Consider the following 22,297-nt stretch of genomic DNA (forward strand, 5'->3'; position numbering starts at 1 on the left):
TCTGTGATTATATCTTTTTCTGGTTAGATTGGGCATATAAGAGAAGCAAAATGTAGATGCCCTAAGCCTGTTTACAGGTTACTACAGGGGTCGAGCAGCCCTTAATTGGGCACCTAAACAAAAAAAAAAAGAAGAAAAAACCCTTGTTAATTTTGCATATTCATTTGCTTAAGTGAATTTTGGACACAATATTCACTTAATTATTAATTTTGGAAGGGTGCCAAGATATATGTATTCATTCATCTGCAGAATGGTACATGTTTAAAGGCTCATGGATGATTTTGCCCATGACTTTGTATGCAAGTCGATCCATACATATGTACCGGATACTCGATACATATTTTGAACATTTGATGCATGTTAGTTTAGACTATCATATAAAATTGTAACAATTCTTAAATGTGTATAATTCTGAAAGAGAGTCTGACCTTAATAATTTATTGGATTTTTTTTATGCAAAATCCACCATTTAAAATCTAATTAAGGTGCAAAAGGAAACACAAAAAAAAAAAAATTGAACGCCGTCAATAATGGCCTTCTTGTCAGCTGACTCGTTTTAATTGTGATAAAGTTAATTCATTAAAAAGGTGGAATAAGCTTATTTTGTGTTAAATAAATGTTTGCTTGCCTTGCTAGCTTGATTTTTTAACTATGCTTAGTCAAACTGGTATCAACCACTATAACAATTATAATGCTACTTATTTGTCCCAGTATTGGTGATCGGAAAGTTTTAGCATTAAAACAATATTTCTTTGAAGAGAGAGGATGGATCTATCTTTGTTATATTTATCCAAAGTTCACTTATTTAAGATACATCATCTAGGACTTGAATCCAGAATCTCGTGTTGCTAAATAGATGGGTGTGGTCGCTGAAATAAGTTCTAATTCACTAACAATAACTATTATTATGGTCATTATTAGTATTATAATTTAGATGATAACAGAAAAATAATAATGCTATTCTACACCACCATTTGCTTAATAAAAATATTATTTTTTAGGGAAAAATGGTGTAAAAGTTAGAATTTTGGACACATATTATTTTAAGCCACTGTAATTCCTACATAGGGGTAGCAATTAGGTCGGGTCGGAAATAAACGAATCGGGTCAGATGCAGGTCGGGTCAAAAAATCATAAACCTGAACCCGACCTGTTTATTAAATAGGTTAGGAATTAGAACCTGAACCTGTAATGTTTAATAAAGAGGTAACCCGATCCGACCCATTTAACCTGTTTAATAAATAGGTCTTTAATACGTCAAGAAAGATAGAGAAAGATGGAAACCCTAATGTAGATTGGAGTTGAGAACAAGGAGAAGAGAGCTCACCCGAGTACAGAACTTGCACTAATTGGAGAAGCAGTGCATCTTTTGGTTTGTAGGGGGCACTGAAAACGGACTCCCGACCTGGAATCGGCCCTCCCCGCTCCCCATCCCTATTTGGTACCGATCTAACTCCCTAGCCCTAGGCCGCCGCCGCCGTCGTAACCCCCTAGCCCTGGGCTTGCTGGCCAGCATTGCAGGATAAAGCACATCCTCGGCGCCTGCACCCAACCGACGCCGTAGGCGGCGACGGTGGCAGGGGCGGGAGGGGGGACCGGGGCGCCGTAGGTGGCGAGAGGGGTGACGGCGGCGGGGTGAGCGTAGACGGAAAGCTAGTTCGAGAAAGGATGGACCTCACGGGTGGGGTCGATCTCGATGATCTTCTTCCAACGCTCCTAGAGGCGAAGGCGCTCGAGATGGGCTACGCCGAGGCCTCACTGAGGGGGGCGCCTGGGGCCGCCGCCTTGGAGCCTGGAGGCCTTCCTTGGCTTCGGCCTCGCCGGGGAGGAGTCCTTAGCCATGGGATCCGACAAGGGCAGGAGCCCATTCTGGGAGGTGCTGCCGTCGTTTCTGTTCTCTTGCGAGGAGGAGGAGGAATGCTGAATGCGGGGTAGGGGAGTAGTTAGCGGAAAAGGAGGACGAGAGAAACTTAGGGTTTGGTTTGTTTAATAGGTAAACGGTTATTTGATTCAACCCGATCAATATATTAAACGGGTTAAATGGGTCAGATATCTAAGATATGTATCCGATCTAATTAATAAATCGATTAAATGGATTAATCTGTTTATGATCCGAATCTATTTAGGCCAAATTCAAACCTATTTATAGTGGGTCGAATACGGATTGAGGTCGGGTCATATTTTGCCATCCATATTCCTACAGCCGTAGTAATACGCCCCGCTGAGAGCAGTTGACTTGAACCGGGCGCACCGCGACCGCAGCTCCCCTGCGCAGGCGAGAGCGAGACCGCCGCAGCAGCTAAATCTCTCTCTCTCTTCCCTCTGATCTCTTTGGTGATGGAGGGCGAGAACGGGCGGTGCGTGCGAGTGCTCTGCCCTAAGAAGACTCTCCTCGGCTTCTCCTCCTCCTCTAAGGAGTCGCTGGGTATTAGATGGCTGATCGGATCCCCTCTCTTCCTCCCTCCCCTCACCGTTGTCTCCGCCTTCCGGTGCCTCCACGGCGATCCCTTCTCCCCGGACTTCTCCAGAGAAGCAGGTCTCTATCCATCGACGTTCTTGGCATCGCTTTCCGTTTTATTTCCCTTTCTTTCTGATTCTTAACCCACCAATTGGTTTATTAGTTAATCTACAGTTGAAGGGTGCTGTTTCTTATATGTATTATTGAAAGATGACCAAAAAGCTTCCTTTTTGACGCGGCCTGATTGGATTGATATGCAGATGGAAAAATCAGAATTTGGATGTGTAGTTTGTTCAGATAGTCTGTAATCCAAAATATAGATTTTTTTTTATTTTTGTAAAAAAATATATTATCTTGAGAGTTCATATATTGTAGTGCCATTACATTTCAAGAAGTTGGAGCTTGGTGAACAATCATGGGATTGAAGAAAGATAGATGGGATATATTAGAAAGTTGTTGAACAACGAAAATGTAAGATTGGGTAAAAGTTAATGGAGGAATTTGGTCGGACAGGTTAGCAAGGATGTTCCATGTGATTTTGAGATACTAGAAAGTGAGGATAAATTGGGATAATGGAAAATTACACGTTAAGGAAGTAATATCTGGGTGCAGTGCTACAAAGTTATGGGATCTCAATCTCATGCTTGTATCGGTGCATAAATGTAAGAGCTTTTGAATGGACTACTCACTTCAAAGTTACTTTAGGAGTTGGTGTGTGAGTTGGCTGCAAATAGATATCAAAGAGATGGGTCCATATCTCTCTAATGGTACAAGACTCAAATTATGAGGACAAAGAGATGCTACAGAGCACGGACATGAATACTATATGCATTTTATGAGAAATTTTAAATATACTGTCTCAATAGATCTTGAAAGTTTAAGATAGGTTACAATGGATGCAACAATAATTAGTTATAACTTTTCCCATGTATAACTATGTTGTTCATGATAAACATCAATTGTTCTTAATTTATTAACAATTATGTTATTCCTTTTCACTAATGAATAACTAATTTATTAATGATTTATACTGGCAGTTGCTTTTTAATTAATAAATAGGTTTAACTATGTTATACCCTCTCTTTGTCTCGCTCTGTCTCTCTCTCTCTCCCTCTGGGGTACAAATGAAGATGAAGATCAAATAGGTTTCCATTTATATTTGAAGGATCAGGGATCTGGATGTTGCTTGCCTGACCCAACTCGACCTGTAAACCAGTGGGCCACAAAATTGTCTGGAATTTGTCAAAGATATGGCCAGAACATCATTTATTGCCGAGTGTATAACTATCATGTGCAATCATGTTCAACAGATGAACAAATGTGGACACAACTACTCAAGGGGAAGGATCCTTGCTTGAAATTAGATAACTCCACAAATGTCATGAAATCAACAAATTGTGCTACTTAGAGTTACAACTTACAACATTTTGTAGCAATGATAAGCCAGATGAGTTAAGGGTCATGTTTGCGATTGCCATAAATGCTGACTCTTTATCATGCTTGATCGAGTGTTCCTGTATGGTTCTAAATTGCCCCCACGGTTTTTCTATAGTCTCTTACTGGAATGCATGGAGATGAAGATGAATAGTTTTTCATTGATATCTTAAATGATTAGGGATTCAGACATCACTAGCCTGATATGACTCGACCTATAGGCTAACAGGCCACAAAACTGTTTGGAATGTGTCCAAGATGTTGCTAGAATCACCTAATTGTTTCTGATATCAGTATTGAAAAAAGATAAAGATTCGTATAGGTAGCACCCACCATATACTGCCCTGTGTATAAATATCATATTGGCCTTGGACGGGGACACGGCTGTATCCTTACTTGAAGATAGAGGTGACTCCACCACTGTCATTGGTTATGAATGACAACAATCAATTTGAAGCTACTTAGAATTAGATGACTTTGTAGCAATTATGATACCAAATGAATTAAGAGTTGTGTTTCTATATCCACAAAGGTGACCTCTGTATCATGTTTTGAATGGGGATTGATAGTTCTAGAACATGCCAGTTAGTCACTTAAACTAGCAAGCTTACCTTTTGTGGTAGCAAAGTGGTTTTGTATCACATAATGGCGTGAGGGGTTAATGATGAAATTTCATGAAAGCTCAAGAAGGCTAGCAAAGGAACAATGATAGCCTCAATATATATTTTCTTTAAAAGAAAGTAATCCAAACATTTTGGGCTTTTTAAAAACAAAAGTTTAAAACTTAAAAAAGCTATAGGATAGTGATAGAAGTTTGTTGGACACATAATAAGTTAAGCAGAACTACTGGAAATGGGTATAATAAATTACATACTACTGGTTATTTGATTTGGCTTGTACACGATTTTGTTCAAATGTATTTCACTGCTAGCTTTTATATACATGAGTATATGTAATATGTGCAGGCAATCATGCATGTATGTGCATGTATATATGTGCATGTATATGTTTGTGTAGTTGAGCTAGAACCCTAGTGGGAAAGTTCAAGCTGAAACTTATATGTGTAATTGCTTGATGGTCCAATTAAAATGAGAATCTACTCAGGTGGTTGTATTCTATGACATTTACAATGATTAAAAAACAAAATGATATGTGTTGGAGGTGTCACATCTTTGCATTTAATACCTATAAATAGGAAGGTAATGGCTGAGCTAGCTTTACAAGTGCTTAGTTAGCTACATAGAAAAAATGTCAACATTGTTGATCCACATAATTTAAAACATATAAAATCCACAAGGCTTGCATACTTCTGAACCACAAATTAGCTAAGGCCAATTTATCAGTCCCTTACTGCCCTTTCTGTAATCACTTTATGCATTAGTATGTAACTTCTGACATCAATGAACTTTTCATTTTTAGGCATTTTGAGGGTCTTAGGTCATGAACAATGGTGTGCATCATGGATTTTGCAAATCCTCACATTTGATTCTCTCTCAACTCTCTCTTCCTCTCTCCCTCCCTCCCTCCCCCCTACCCTTTCTTCACACGCTCTTTACGTACATAGAGGATTGATGTTAGCTTGACAGCCAAGAGTCTATTGAAAAATTTACATATGGTGATAAGATGCCCATATACCATTGGGAGCGGTGTTTTGTTCGTTCGATCGATGCATTCAAATTATCGTTTTATCTAATGTTTTGACATTTATTCATTTCATGCATTGGTTAGATGACCAAAACACCCATCCTGGATTTTCATTTCATGTGAATAAATTTCCAGTTGTTTGGGTTTTTTTTGTGTCATTTCACCTCTATATGGAAGCCCTTGCCAAGATAACCACTATAGAACCCTGTTAATACATATAAGTATATAATTCTTGTCCCAAGTGTTTGTTTGGCTTGATGAATCCTTCGCCTCCTTCCTCATCTTTTTTAAAAGTGTTCATGGGTCTTTTGCTTCTCCTAGTAACCCGTTAATTCTATTTTTCGCTTCTCTCTTTTCTGTGTCCCTCCCCCTACCCTTTCTTCACACGCTCTTTACATACATAGAGGATTGATGTTAGCTTGACAGCCAAGAGTCTATTGAAAAATTTACATATGGTGATGAGATGCCCATATACCAGTAGGAGCGGTGTTTTGTTCATTCCATCGATGCATTCAAATTATCGTTTTATCTAATGTTTTGACATTTATTCATTTCATGCACTAGTTAGATGACCAAAACACCCATCCTGGCTTTTCATTTCATGTGAATAAATTTCCAGTTGTTTGTTTTTTTTTTCTCATTTCACCTCAACTGATGTAACTATAATGTTTGATTCTTTGGAGTCATCTCTAACTGTGGTCCTAATTATCCAAATATATATCTCAACATTCTGACTGTAGCTCGTTTTTATACATCGAAACATTGAACATCTTGTATTCTGTAAATATTGATATTTTCATACTTATTATCACTTGTATTATGTTAGCACATTAGGGAAACTGTATGTATGGATTTTGCTTTCATCATGTATTCATATACCACATCAGGTAGTTGAGGTGAAACTATGGGTTATGATAGTGTTTATTTATAGCTGGTTATGCTGGTTATATCTAATGTTTCATTTTGCAAGCAATTTCATGTTTCTGTGTATGCTGGTTTAATAACTAGAATGGTTTTTTTCTTCACTTTCCTATAATTTAAAATAATTTTGAGAATTTTTTGGGGATTTCTTAGTGCTAGAAATAATATATCTCCTGATGAATTTTGACAAAAATCTTTAACATATTGTCTTCCTGCCTTCTTGCTTTTAGAACCCAATTTCTTGGTTTTCATACTGTTTTATTTTGACACTATGATATGCACCTTCATTTCTTTCATTACTTACTAACTAGAGATGCTTGTGTTGCATTGTATCACATTTTATTTTTTAACAGATGATATTCGTACACTATTATTGAGAGGATTCGATATCATAGGAGCATTGTTCATTGGACATGGAACCTTGGAGGAAAATGCTATTAAGGCAGTAGAGGCTTTTTGTAGGTTGAGAAAGTCTCTTCATAATGATGAAGTAAGTTTTGATATGATCGGAGCAGCTGCTGATTTGACAATTGGTGACATTTGCTTTTTTGTCTCTGGTTCTGCAAAACCAATAAACATGGAAGCTAGCACTGTTATCTATGAAGATAATCCTGATAACTATCTGTGGGAGAAAGGCTGTCTACTTAGATGTGAGCTGGCATTCAAGTTGCCTACCTACGTTCCTGTAAATAAAACATCTGGTAGGTTTCTTCTGTTTTTCTGATTAATTTTATGTGAATGTACCACCTTAAGACTCTCTCTCTCTCTCGCCTCTCTATGTACAAACACACACAATAGACAGGAGCATGTAATACTGTACTATGTTCTCCTCTGTATTTCTTTTTTATTTGGGGTTAGATGACCATCAAAAACACATGAGCTCATAATATTAGTACTTATGTATGTCATTGGATAGGTGTAGGACTACGTGCTGATCAATATCCACAAAAAGTATTCAATAGAAAAAGTGTAAGCGCCATTTTAGCGGATGCCGTGTCAGAGATGTCTATGAGTCAGAAAATTTAAGGGCAATGAATCTGGAGATGCATGACGTCTAAACTATATATTAAAATGTATTTTCAGCAAACTAAAGAATAAGGGCAATTCACCTATATAACATGCTGCAAGCTTAATAATTACTAAGTAGACTATTCACACTGGATTCTGCAAGGGAGAAGTTGCCATCATAATTTGAACTAGACAGTTTGTAGTTCATTATCCTGAAATGCATGGCAATCTCAATCAAAGTCATGCTTTCAGTGGGTTAGATATTTCCCACCATATTATAAATAGGTTCATCTACTTCACCATTTGAGTACCTTAGCAAATGAACTTATAGAGAAGATCCCAGATGCATCCGATCTTGGAACTATTATGTCCTCCTGATCTTTCTTTTGTATACGGAGACCCTGATATCTATCAAAACCACAAACCTATGAAGTTCATCAGCTTATAGTTTTTGGTCAAAAAAATGATGAAAGCACTATACTATACCCTTAGTCAACTACACTAATATTGTTCCCAGCATTCACCAAAAATGACTAGCCATTAACTGTATAGGAATACTTCTCCATGTGATAAATTATAAGGTTATTGTGGACTGATCTCGCTGTTTATAACTCATCTTTTTTGGCATTTAAACAAGTCAACTAAAACTAACAAACAATTTCACACTTAGACATATTTTATGTAGGGGAATATACAATGTTTATCAACTCTTAATGGTATCAGGAATCAGATATTAAAGATCAAGTATGTTAACTATGAGAAGGATTAAATTAAAATGTTTACAATTGGGGCTGCACTCTGGCGCTCCAACTTGGTGATGGAAGGTGAAAGATATCTTGTTCTTTTCAATTTATATCATCTTCTTGAAATTGCGAAAGTTGTACAATTCAGTTACATCTGATACTAAAGCTCAACTCTAGAAATCTTAATATAAATAAATTGTTGAAAAAGGTTTTTAAGGCTTGCTATGCCTTGTGGCATGGTGCTCTTAAAAATGGCTTGAAGCTCAAAGGTACATCGTGCAAAGATTCTTATATGTGTCACCTAAGTTGTGCCTTTGGATACCTTTGATTTATTTTAGGATTTGATTATATGATTCACTAGCAGTTGAAGAGGGATGATCTTGTGTATATAAACATTATCGTGTTTAAACTCTAATACCAACCTTAGATATGGCAGCACATGTTACTGTACACTGAAAGCTTTACTCTGACAATGATGTGATATTGAACTATATGTCACCTTTTGACATGTTTTCGTCATGATGACCTTCCCATTTTAGTTTCGATTATCAGATTATTATCAATGCCCAGTAACATAACAAAGCCAACATTCCAGTATTATTCTTATATTACCTTTTTCACTTTTTTTTCTCATTTTCTATTTCTTAAATGCAAAGGAAGATCTTTGTAGCTTACGCTTTATGTCTTATGCTTAATGTGTCAAGCCTAGTGCCTTTCCACTGTAAGCATTATGCCTTGACCTTCATTGAACTTTGGTTGACATTTGTTTCTTTTGAGGTGAAATGAATTGTTCTGATCTTCAGTCTGTGCTTACAAAGAACAATATGCAAATTAAAGTGACTGAGCTTTTAATAAGTTGGTACAAGTCTGTTATTTTTCATTTTCAAAGGTTTTATATGGAGATATAGTTGACAACTGGAGGCTTTCCTTTTTTATATTTTGTTTATGAACCTAAAATCTAAGTTATGCTCAAGATTCAGCAGGGATTTCTTTTGCATGCTCGTGATTTCAATTCCAGTTCCTTGCAATAATTGTTCAAATGTCTCTGAGTTTTTAAATGTATTAAGTGACCATATAGGATGTTGATCTTATATAAACCAAAGACCTGGTTTGTTTACTTGTTAGGCACATTCATTTCTAGTTGTCTTATGAACTTTTCTTAATTTTTCTCAGATGTTGAAGAGACATTTTCTTCACTGGTTGATGCTGCTGCTGCTAAATTCAAAGGTCCTTATGTTGCTTACCTTGTTGAAGGTCCTAATATCAGTTCTGGGGAAGCATCTCATTCTATTGTTTTGCATGGAGAGGAGTTTGATTTCAACAAGCATCCCTCTCATCAGAAGCCTTTAAACACTAGTGCAGAAGCTCAATCTTGTTCATATTTTTGTTCAAAAAATAAGTTTAAGTCTACATCTGCTACAAGAGAGGTAAGCTACAATTCAGGAATGCTGACAATCTGTGATGTTAGTGCAGTAACACCACTGTTGGGGTTGCTTGGCCTACTTGTTAGAGTGCTGGTAGGAAAAATATTATATCAGTCATCAAATGTATTATTTAGTCGGGTTTAGTTTCTTTCAGCCAATTTTCTAGCCTTCCCCTGTTTGGGGGGATTAGTTTGTCTTGTGTATTTTTAGAATATAACCCAAGGGCATAATTCTGCCATATATTAAGTGCTTCCATGTCATTGTTCAAAATCATCAAATGTATTGTGGGCCTGGTTGATGATTCAAGGAGTGCTAAAATCAGTTTGGGAGAGGGATGAGGAGAACCGAAGCAAAATTATAGTCTCTGACCTCTATGATATAGATATGTTATTCTGTACCAGCACTGTCTTGTTTATTGTCCAACTTATCTTTCAGAGCATATACTTCTAACTGGCTGTTCCCGACCTCCGACCCCTTTCTTTTGTTTTTTCTTGAGCCACCGGGCCATATCTAAGCTGGTCAGCATACCTCTCCTTTTGAGAGAGGTCCAGGGTTTGAACCCTGGTGGTGTCCTCACCATGTTTCTCAAAAAGAAAAAAAATGTTAATTTGAAGTATTTAAACTTTCTGACTGTTTTGTTTCTTAGACTGCAGATGCAATTCGAGTAACTGTCCTGTTAAATAAATCAAGAAATAATAACTCTGGTGCACCTATCGCAGAGTATTTACCAGGTGCTGATTTCGTTGTTACCTAATCTGGCATGAGACACCTTTTAGTTCAAGTAGTACATGTATGTATACATAATATTTATCTTTAATGTTCTCAGCTGACTAATTGATGATCAACACCTGTGTTCAGCATCGGAACTGGCGAGACTTGTAGTTGTGAGCTTCAAGCTAGATGTATTGTGCTATGCTTCGGAAGATTTTCCTGTGGCTGCTGCTATATCTGAATTGGTTGTACCTGCATTAGTCGATCAGTTAGAAACTATGAAGAAGGCTATCATACCAGAGCTTTTATCACAACATCCTCAGGTGATGTAACCCCTGTAAGTTTCAAGTTTAGTCGATAGTCTGATTAGTGAAAAATGCTTATAAATGGGATCATCTTGCTTTTGTTTGCACAAACTTCCATTACCCACATTTACCTCAGCAGGAGCATTGCTGGCATATATTAACACTTTAGATGCGGTTGTAGGGTAATACTTCTTAACATCATCCTACTAACTAGCCTGAGAGATTTAGATGGTTTCTACTTCATCGGAAGTGGAAATGAATGGAACAATGGTGGAAACATGTAGGATTAAGGGTCGATGGAAACTTATTTAATTTTCTTTGTTAGAACTTGTATCTTAGTATAGGCCTTCCAGGAAAATGTTACATACGGTATGGGTGCATAAGTGGAGATGGGGGAAAATGAAATGTTTCTCATGTTTCAAAATTCAAGGCATTTTTAGTAGGTACCAAGCTATTGTGGCCTTCTTTCCTGTATGACTTCTGAAACCAATTTCTAGACCGGACAGCTAAACATTCAGTAAAATCTCCTTCTGTTTTTTTCATCTAATGTCTTTCGGAATCAGGAGAAATTTCGAGGGTAGCTTCTTAGTAGCATGAGTTCAAAGTAGCTTGGCTAGGAATTCAGCACCAATTTAGAGCTGATTATAAAACATTTGCAAAGCTTATGGATCATATCTTGATTGACAAAGCCAGTCTGATGTAAATGGGATGGGGCTTATTGGTTGATGGGTTGCCTAGTGTATAGTATATTCATTTTTTCAATTTGCAGTAATCCTGTTATACTTAATCAGTTTTGTATTTGCAAAATGAATTATATCAGGCTATGTGGTCAATACAAGAATGTAATAATTGTTATCCTTTTGTGAGTACATCTTCTGTAATAATTGTTATACTTTTTCATCCTTCTTGTTTGAGATCCGGAGGTCTTCAATTCTACAACTGATATTAATGCCTCTTTTCCCTGTTAAATGTAAATTTATGTTTTATGTTTGCAGTTATGTCCATACCACTTCCTCCCCCCTGGGATTTTGCATCCAATAACAGCTATTTATGAACTCAGATATGGGGAGACAGAGGTGAAACAAGGTAATTTGGGATCTGTTATAGACTAGAATTTACGCAAATCTTGCTGTATTTCTATTACTTTGAACGCAAAAGTGATCTAAAAATTATAATTCTGCTTACTGGTTAGAGGTTGATAACAAGTGGTTGTGTTTCTAGGTGAAATTAGAAAATCTTTACACTCAAGACTGGGTTTGCCGATGGATCGTCCCTTATTACGTATTGCTAATGCACTAAGTTTTGGCAGTAAAGGCATCATGGGAAGCAACTCAATACCAAATGGTACTTGGTTAATTCTGATGATGAATCATAGCCTCCAGTTTCCAATAGCTGTGGTGCTTTGGTATTGCTTTTCAGTATATAATTTGTGCCAAGGTTTTTGAAGATGTCTTAACTGTGACTAATTCTTTGGATATAATGTACAGGTTGTCCATTACTTAAAGATGTCCACACTGGAATTCCAAATAGTGGGGGTTAGTTTTCTGATTTACACTTTGTATATAGTTCTACCTGTGGAGAGGGAGAAAATGATCTCAAACAAATCTTTTCCCCCAGTGTATAATGCATGTATGATTTTGATGGATTTTGTAGTTTCTGGAGGCATCACATCCCTCGTTGATGGTTCTTATGAATATTATCATTACCTTCTCAATGGTATGGATGACAATGTAAGGTCTCTCTCCTGTTGTGACTTTTGTAGAGGTTGTTTTTTATTTTCACCCTACATTTTTCAGTTATGCATTAGACATGTTCTTCTTATAAGCGACATGCCATGCAAAATATCTTGGAATAATCTTATAATGTTCTTTAAGTGGTTTATCCTTTGTATGTTCTACAAACTTTAATGTCCTAGTGTCCTAGATGTTTAAATATTTCTTTCCAATTCTTTCAGGTACTCAATTTATTTAGATATTTTGTTCGTATATGTCAAGTTGGTTTTCTAGCTGCTAGTTTGAAATATGTTGTAGCTGTGATAATGGAATCAGTAAATAAACTCTGCATAATTGTCTACCATTTTCATCTTTTTCATTAGTAATTAAATTAATTACCAGGGCTGGGGATGTGCTTACCGCTCTCTACAGACTATCATATCTTGGTATCGGCTTCAGCAGTACACATCCATTGAAGTTCCCTCACACAGGTTTGTGACATTCAGATCACATTAACATAATGTAATATTGCAATTTGTTGCACTATATACCTTATATTAATTTGTGATCGGCTATCTTCTGTTTTGCCAACTTATGCTAATTTGTTTGTTAAGTCTGAACCATTATTTTATGAGCTACGTTATGATAAATTTTTTTTTGAGGTTTATGGTTTATCAATAAGGAGGGTATCCATGGAAAAAATATACAATTCAATGATATGATTCTCTTTATTTATCAGTATTGGTTAGACAGTGCCTTTTAATTGGTGCCATTCTTTTCAGGGAAATTCAGCTGTCTCTTGTTGAAATTGGTGATAAGGAACCGTCATTTGTTGGGTCACGTGAATGGATTGGAGCCATTGAGTTAAGCTTTGTTTTGGATAAACTTCTGGGTGTAAGATTGCTATTTTTCTTTTTGAGCACTTCAATGAATTCAGTTCCAAAGAATAAGTAGATTGGCATGGAAGTAATAGTTATTGGAATTTTAGATAACTATTCTTATCAAAATCACATCTATGATATATGCATTCATAAATTTGAGAACATATCTCTACAAATTTTTTGACAAATTAATAATATATCAAACTTACCAAAAACATAATATAGGTATTAAACTTTCATTGAAAATTGAGAATAAGTGTTGGAGATCATGGCACATAAACACTATTCACAGTTGCAAGAGCTACATGCAATTGTCATGTCATTATATTATTGCTGGTTAGATGCATATATGCATATCATATATAGACTTCAACAATAAAATGCTTCGTCAATAAAATAAAGTTTGGTCATATATCAAGAGTTGTGTTGCTTAGACTTGGTTCAACTTTTGGTGTTTTCTTGCTATCTTCTTACGCACATCCTAAAGTATAGAGATACATATCTAAGGGCCTGTTTGGGTACTTAGGATTTATAACCTTAGGATGAAATTCATGAGGGGATCTAGGTTTTGATCCTATAAGATTATATATGAAATCATAATGGGAGAAAAATCCCATGGATCACTAATCCTATCTGATGTTTGGATAATGAACTAGCATTTGCTCCCTCCCCTCCCTCCTTCCTCCCCCTCCCCTCTCTCTCCTCCCCTTCTTTTATCCTTTTCAACATTTCCAACAACTAGAAATTGGTAGATGCCTCAATTTGACATGATTTTACATACCAAAATTATCGCATGGGCTTTATAGGAGAATAATATGAGCTATATGGGATATAAGATATCATTTGCTAATTATTGGAAAGCCTTTAAAATTTCTTGACTTAATAAAAAGGATCTTTGAATTTTAAAATATTATTTTAAGTTTAGTCTTTCGCTTCTTTTCTTAAAATACCCTCCACTAAGCTAAGATATTGTTATTTCACTTTTTTAACCTCATGATAATAAGTGTGAGTAGGCATTTACAATAAACATAAATAGGCATGTTTCATGTATGACTAACCAACATAGTAGGATATCATTAGTCTGTTCTTTAATATCTCTTGTCCTTATTTTTGCATCACAAAAAAAAAAAATCTTCTCTACTCTATACAATGGACTCTGATGAAGAACAGTGGTATGTTAACAAGGAGAAAGATGAAGATGATTGGATGATATTCCTATCTTCATCATATTTTTATGTTGCTTATAAAAAAAGGCCATGCATTACTTCAATTCTTACTAGTGCTTTGTGGATTGAAGAAATTCGTCAAGGGCATGATGATCGTTGCAAGCAAGGTTTTAAGTTTCGGCAGGATCGGAGGCATCTCGTCCTATTTCTATGAAAAAAGGGGATCGAATGGGGTTGGGACATCAAAACCCAACCATGCATGGAAGGAAGAAGAAAAAGAAAAGAAGGAAGTAAAGATGAAGAAAAGGAAAAAGTTAAAGGAAAGAAGAAAATGGAAGGAAGGAAAGAAAGGGAGAAGAAAAGAATGGAAGGAAGGAAACAAGGAAGAAAGGAAAGAGAAAGAAGAAGAAAAAGAAAAGAACGAAAGAAGAAAAAGAAGGGATAAGAAAAGAAAGAAGAAGAAAAAAAGGAAAGAAAGGAAAGGAAAAAAGGAAGGAAAGAAGGAAAAAAGAAAGGAAAGAAAAAAATAAATAAAGAAAAGAAGAAAAAAATAAATAAAGAAAAGAAGAAAAAAATAAAGAAAGAAAAGAAAGGAAAGGAAAGAAAAAAAGGGGGAGAGAGACGAAAGGATCTTTAGGATGGGGTGGGACAGCGGGGCATCCCGCTTCATAGAGAAATCAGGACACCCCCATCCTATGGGATTTAAAATCTTGGTTGCAATTTCAAATTTTGTATGGATCCATATATTTTCCAAACACTTGCAAAACAAAAGGATCTTTTAAGTGATACTATGGGTATGATAGTGGAAGAGCAACTTGCAAACATCGTGTATACACTTTCAAGAAATGCGAGTAATTGAGCATCGCAAGAACGTTTTTTAGTATAGTGGTGAAACCATTCATCAAACACTTTCAAGTAGTTCTTAATACAATTATAGAAGTCATATATGATTAGAAACAAAGTAGAAGCAATGATTCGAGAATTACATTGAGTTAATCTAGAAAAAAGATAAATATTGAGAGTGGATCAAACTGAGAAAACAAAATTTGAATAAATAAATATGTGAACTAATTCAAATGACCTTGCTTTTAAGTTTCCTTCACCTACCCCAAATACCCATATATATATATTTTTAAAAAAATTGCTATAGTTTTACATCTTACCAGAACCAACTTCAAATTTCAAATAACTTTGTAAAGGTCTGTCATTATATTCCATGATGAAGATATTTCTTAGCCTCAAAATTTCCAGCAAGAAGCATTTCAGTAGTGAAAACAAAACAAATCAGGTCTCACAGCCAGCATAATCTTATACAGATCCTAAAAAGAAAATTCCAAAAGGAACATGTGAGAATTAAACTCTCAAGTTACATCATCAAGAAACATGTGGTCAGCATATTGCAATAGGAAATAATATCAACCTCTTTAACATACTTTTAAGCATTAAACAACTATTAGACATCTCCATATTTGACATATAGCACATAAATCTAAGAGTAACACTGATTATGTGGAGAAAGGTTGCTCCAAAATAAACGCGAAGTTCCAGTGAAGAACTAATTTTGAACAAGGAGTTACAAACACCATTTTTTTTCAATCCTTGAACAAGTCTTCCTCTTACACGAAAGAGTTCTCTCCTACAAAATCGGTGAAAGCATTCTAGTGCCTTTTTAGTAAGCAAGCATTCTAGATTTTAAAGTTTTGGTACTTCAGCTACTATAAAGACTAAGTATTAAAAACGTGATATTTATGGAAGAAACCAACACAAAAGATAAAGCACATTTAGTATAATTTCATCAATACATTTTATATGTACAACTCCATGATAGGAGCTATGCTACAATACCATTGGTAGTATTTAAACCATAATCTTACTAATGGAAAGTGCATGATGGGCCATTTGAATTAAAAAATTGCACCACTAAATGTGTTTTTATGAAAACAAAAGACAAAATGTTTTTGAGCTTCTTTTATGAATGGACATTTTATGACAAGATACATTATTTTGATTTTAGTCATGGACTAACATGCTGAATTTGGTTGTGTTTTGAAATATCTGATTTATGATTGGTGTGGTAAACTTTAATTTTATATAGCTTACCATGTAGTTTGGTACATTAGCCCTTCTGGAGTTGACTATTTTGTGTCCTTTGATCCGTAGGTAGAAAACCTGTAAAACATATGACTATTGCTTTCAGGCATTTTAAATATTGCAGATCATGATAGATAGTCTAACTTCTCAATTCAAAGGGCTCATCATTGATTTTGCACCATTAGACTACTAATTATTTTTGGTGTTATTCTAAATCAAGTTTTAAAGCTCCAATCCTAAGTCCAAGTGTCAACATCTATAGGAGATCGGGTTTGTATTGCACTATAATGGTGCTGTATCAGCACTTGGAGCCAATAGCATCCTAATACCCTTGAAAATACTATATTTTTACTTTATTTTGGTGTTTTTATTGTTATTAAGGATTTTTTTTTTTAAATCATAAATTGGAGATAGGTGAGGTTTTCATTTTTTTCTTTCTATCTTAAGTTTTGACTTTTGTTTTTTTCCCTTTTCTTTCCCTCTCCGGTTTGTATGGGTTTTGTGTTGTGTCACTTGGTATCAATTGATACTAATTGGGACAGCCTAGTACAAAGGGGTTTGACATCCTTAGTTTGTTATAAGGATTGTTTATAGTTACCATTATGATTCGAGATACCCAGTATAGACAAACCGATAGGGACTTAAACCCTTGTTAAATCAGAAAAAATTATTGTACCAAATTGGTAGATTAATTTCTTTATTTTTTTTCCTAGAACAAAGATTGCTACTAATGAGATTTTTCTTTCATAAAGTTTTGAAGTACAATAGGACTGAGATAGCAAGCCTAACTTCACTATAAACTTGGTCTTACCCTTTTCCAAGCATTACCTTTTTTTTTAGGCCAAAAGAAGCTAAACCATTAACCAAGGTTTGTCGTCTCGGTACCGGACCCCGTATCGGTACCATACTGGTTCGGTATCAGTATGGTATATGCACCAGTACCGACTGGTATGATAAATCTTGCCATCAACTAAGATTGGGAACGACAAAGTTATGATCCAAATAGTCGACTCAAAAGGCTCCAAGGAAATGGCACATGATTTTCTTTTCATGAAGTGCAATAGATATTTCATTATATGTTTTAACTAGGTTTGCAACTTGGGTAGGTTGGGTTTGGTTGAGGGCAATACCCTAATCTAACCCAACCTTTATATCTCTCAACTCTAATCCAACCCAACCTGGTCACAAGTTGAAATTTTTCTAACCCAACCCAACCCCTATCTCAAGCTAGGTTCAGGATGGATCATGTTAGTTGGGTCGAGTTCTTAATAGCTTGAAGCAAGTGTGGATTCGAGTATGTGGAAGCAGCGAGGTTAAAAAAAGGTGGGAGTGCCAAGAAATATATTATATAAATAATATAATACTAATTTCTAAAAAATAAAATATTTGTAATATATATAAAATTACATATGTTAATTTTTTTAAGCTGTAAAAGAAATGCTATATATTGATTGGAACCCTTGCATACTCATGTGAAGAGAACCTGGAGGCTTCATCCTTAACCACTTAAGCAAACACTTAATATCGTTTTAATTGAATAACTAAATGTATTAAATTATGAGAAAATAAGCACTTATAAAAAAAAAATAAAAAATGAAAGAGCACTCTCTTTCTCTCTCCATTTTGAACCTTACCGTTGGCCTGCCCCTCTTTTTATTTTTATTTTTCGTTATCCCCATTCCTCCCCTTGCTCCCTTTTCCTCTCCCAAGCAATTACCAAAGAGTCAAGAAGAGAAAAAAGTGAAGCTGAGAACCCTCCTTTTTCTTCCTCAGTCCTTTCTTTCTTCATTTCCTAATCACAGATGGGGAACATGTCCTTCTTCCTCTAGGGTTAGGGCTCCTTATGCCCCCTTCCATGGGTGTTGATTGTGACTCCATCCACACGGGCGACCTAGCCACCGTCACTGGTGGCAGGGATTGGGCCATCGCCCACATTCACTATGCCAATATGTCCAAGTTCATGTTCTAGGTCAACCTTGATTCCACTGTAGACAAGTATGGAGGCATTTTAGTATGGTTCTAGAGGAAGGTGGACTGAATCCCAACCCTCTATCCCCCCTCCTCCCCCACCTTGGTGCATGGACATGATTCGGGATCCTGAGGTTTGCATTTCCTAGCGAAATATGGTTCAGAAACATGGAATCAGGGTTAGGAATCAGGTTCGGTGGGGGTGTTGGATAGTTCCTATTACTAAAAATCGGGTTGGGTTGTGCCATGTTAATCGGGTTGAAAATTGGGTTGAATGGAAATCATAAGATAAGGGAAAGGTTTGGGATGCTTTTTTTTGTTTTGAGGCCTCAACCATTCATCAATTTGGATGATACAACTACACATAATTTAACAAGATTAAAGATGTTATATTAACATGAGTAATTTTTATGATACATAACTATGAATTGGAATCATAAAATGTCGAATGTATTTTTTTTTTTAAATATTGGGTTAGGTTATGTTAGTTTGGGTTTGGGTTGGGTTGAAGGTTAACCCTAACCCAACCCTACATGGGTCGGGTTTGGGATTTTGAGCCCATGCCCAACCTAAATTTATAAATCTCAGCCCAACCTTGCCCAATGAACAGGTTGGGCTGGTTGGTTTAGGTTGAGCCCAACTCGAGTTGCATCCCTAGCTTCAACCTAATGTATGATAAGGGAAAGAAACCCAATATTTTGCTATGACCAAAATTCTAAACCTTGATCATGCTTTTATTGAATAATAAAAGCAGCATTTTTGCTGCAGAGCAATCCCCTTGAAAATCAATTCTGTCCACTTTTCTTCAACTCACTGCATCTTAGCATGCAGTACTCACCTTTAGTATGAAAACAATTGGATTGTGGGAGACTTGAGTATAGCTATTGCCTGGATCAATGGGAACATTGTCTCTACTTGGCATCACTATAATTGTGATATCAGATTTCTGATGCAACAGCTATCTATGCTCGCGCATCTCATACTTTTAAAGAAGGAAATCAAGTTTCTAATTTAATGTCTGGTTCCACCTATACTTTTCAACATGAGAGGGTGTGGAAGTACATTAAAGGCAGATAACTAGTGTTGACTGGGCAAAGATACGAGAATCGAATTCAGATGCATCCAAGTATTAGACTCATCAAGAGGGGAAAAGGAATATAAATTTAACTAAATTTTATATTTGTACCTTTAAATATTTCTTTTTAAATATGATATAATATTAAAAAGATTTTGATCTATGCTTCTTATTTAAATATCCCAATTAGCTTAAGGATATAAGAAAAATAATATATTGAAAAGTTGTTTCAAACTATCAACACCTGTGTCCTTGGCCATTCTTTAAAAAGAACAAATATTCATTCCTAATATCAAAATAAAGGATCAGACCCATTGGAAGAGTTCAACTCTCTTCAATATTTAAAAAGTTTCCAAAGAACTTCATAGTTTCCAAGTGTTGCATACATATCCAACTCAGATACTGAGATTTTTTGGAGCTGGAAGCAAGTGTCCAGGTAACACAGTGGATGGCAGGTATTGTCCATTTGAGTGGCTGTAATTGAAAGTTATGAGCCTTTTTTTGGGTAAAGGAGAGAGATCACATTCAGCAGTCTGGATTTTTATTTTGAAATCTCTTTCTTCGAATTGAACCTGCTCAAAAATAAGACCAAATCTGGTTGATTTTACAATATCCCATAACTTTGTACCGGCTGATATATTGTCAGATGTTGCTGCCATACCCTTTACACTGCTTGGTGTTATTTAGCCCTTTTATTGATGTTTCAGACTGTGTCACTAATCGCTGAAACCTTGTTGATTCTTGGCAGTTGTATGACCTCCAGAACAAGTTGCAATAGAGTTGCTATTGGCCAGCTGTATGATTCCCAAGACAACTTACATATATGCATGAATAATATCCACAAACTGTAAATTTCTTTTATTATTTTGATAAGGAAGATTATAGTTTCTGTGGTGATTGAAGCTTTCAAGTCTCACTGTGTTTCTTGCCTATATCAAGTTAATTTTCCCTGTATTAATACCTGGATCTACCACAAAAAACCATTATTAAAGTCTAATAAAGAATTTCTCATTACAAATAAAGATGAGAAAGACATCTGATAGTATATCCTGGTTATGGTTGTTCTTGCATAATTATTACTTTGCTTCGTCTTCTCAAAATTATGTTGAAATCTTTCCCCCATCTTCGTATAAATCTTAATCAGAAATGAATTTTAACAAATTCAATTAAGAACTTCGCGAGGTTGTTTTGCAGAGTGTTAAAATTCTCATATGTTAGGAATATTTTCAATTTGTTCAGTTGGTAAATAAGAGCAGTGCTTCTACAGGTTAGCTGCAAGATCATAAATGTGAGATCCGGGGAAGAGCTTCCAGAGAAATGCAGGGAGCTTGCCATGCATTTTGAGACACAGGGAACTCCTGTAATGATTGGTACGTATTTCTGCATTTGGATGATATAGGTGGTTCACAAATTAAGTCTGATTCATGCTATCCCATCAATGGCCTTCATCCAGCCTGAATATGTCGTCTGTGAAATACAGTCCTCCTTATGTGCAAATAGACTAGATCATGTGTTGCCTTATATGCTTAAGACCTGTTATACGTACATTGGCACTCTAACCCCGCTACCTAACACCAGCCCCTTCATTCTCACGAGTTTGGTTTATATGCAGTAACATGGGAATTTAAACGTTTAAGACCCATATCTGAGGAACAGCACTTATTCTAAGGTCCACCATGAGCTCAGTTAATATGTTTGTTGCCCAATGATACCCTGTTTCTTTTCTTACCAGCTTCTGTAGAAAGTAATCACAGTGTGAGAAAATAGGCAGACCTGTAGAGCATTATGATCACAGATTTGTACGAGGTCATACTGAATTAAAATATATTTAAGATCCTCACTGCTGATGCATGCCAAAACATGGCTAGGAAGTAGTTTGGTCATGTTTAACCTACATTCATAGAAAAATGTCCTTGATACATTTTATTATGATTTGCAGGTGGTGGTGTCTTGGCATATACTCTACTGGGAGTTGATTACAACGAGGTGAGTGGGGATTGTGCCTTTCTAATTCTCGATCCTCACTACACAGGTAATGATGATTTGAAAAAGATTGTTAATGGTGGATGGTGTGGGTGGAAGAAGGCTGTTGATAGCAAAGGCCGAAGTTTCTTCTTGAAGGATAAATTCTACAATCTTCTGCTTCCCCAAAGGCCTAACATGGTGTGAGAGATCATGTGAAGTATCGGGGTGATTTAAGAAACTATAAAAAAAAAAAAGATGATACAGGTAGAAGAGGATAAAGAAAAAGAAACATGCACTTTTTCCAAATCCCCGCACACCTCCACACCCCCCCCCCCCCCCCCCCCCCCCCCCACTAAAGGAGGGAAAAAAAAAGACAGATTTGTATTGGTAGCAAGGATAACAAGGACTGGACAGAATTTTTTACGTTACACAAGCTCATCTCAAGCCAACTTCTATTCAGATGTTTTTTTTTTTACCCTTTTCAAGTCACATGTCATTGCATTGGATCTTTCTCAGTAAGAACATGGTTTAATATCTTCTTGAAGGCATAACAGAAGATAGTCATATGTTCATCAGTGGTGGAAGCAGGCAGCAAGTGGATCTTGTCAACCAACCTTTTGTGACCCTGAAGGTGGGATTATTTCTTTTGACCATCTCATGCACATCCATATTTAGCTTATCTTAACTGACCTGAAATTATAAGAACTTTTGTCGCTGTTTTTAAACTTTATTTTCTTTCGCTGGTGTATCATTATCCACTTCACTGGAGAACTATATGTTTTGTGGTCTAA

At 36.1% G+C, this 22,297-nt stretch overlaps 1 protein-coding gene across 2 annotated transcripts; it reads left to right on the forward strand.

The window, feature by feature from the left end:
- The first annotated feature begins 2,171 nt into the window (after nucleotides 1-2,171).
- LOC103711593 (Peptidase C78, ubiquitin fold modifier-specific peptidase 1/ 2) lies at nucleotides 2,172-22,297 on the forward strand. 2 transcript variants are annotated; one of them, XM_008797805.6, is made up of 14 exons: nucleotides 2,173-2,536; nucleotides 6,811-7,158; nucleotides 9,382-9,635; nucleotides 10,279-10,363; nucleotides 10,491-10,666; nucleotides 11,644-11,734; nucleotides 11,870-11,992; nucleotides 12,136-12,183; nucleotides 12,302-12,378; nucleotides 12,763-12,851; nucleotides 13,143-13,254; nucleotides 20,809-20,911; nucleotides 21,481-21,527; nucleotides 22,052-22,297. In XM_008797805.6, exons 1-14 carry the CDS (start codon nucleotides 2,338-2,340, stop codon nucleotides 22,055-22,057), a joined length of 1,758 nt encoding a protein of 585 aa, XP_008796027.3. In that variant the 5' UTR covers nucleotides 2,173-2,337; the 3' UTR covers nucleotides 22,058-22,297. The 2 variants fall into 2 exon arrangements, with proteins under 2 accessions (XP_008796025.3, XP_008796027.3); XM_008797803.6 differs by lacking the exon at nucleotides 22,052-22,297 and having other exon boundaries at nucleotides 2,172-2,536; nucleotides 21,481-21,955.

This window comes from Phoenix dactylifera, chromosome 4 (assembly GCF_051530095.1).
Source record: "Phoenix dactylifera cultivar Ajwa chromosome 4, Ajwa_hap1_PhDact_Kaust_v1.1, whole genome shotgun sequence".
NCBI classification, from domain to species: Eukaryota; Viridiplantae; Streptophyta; class Magnoliopsida; order Arecales; family Arecaceae; genus Phoenix; species Phoenix dactylifera.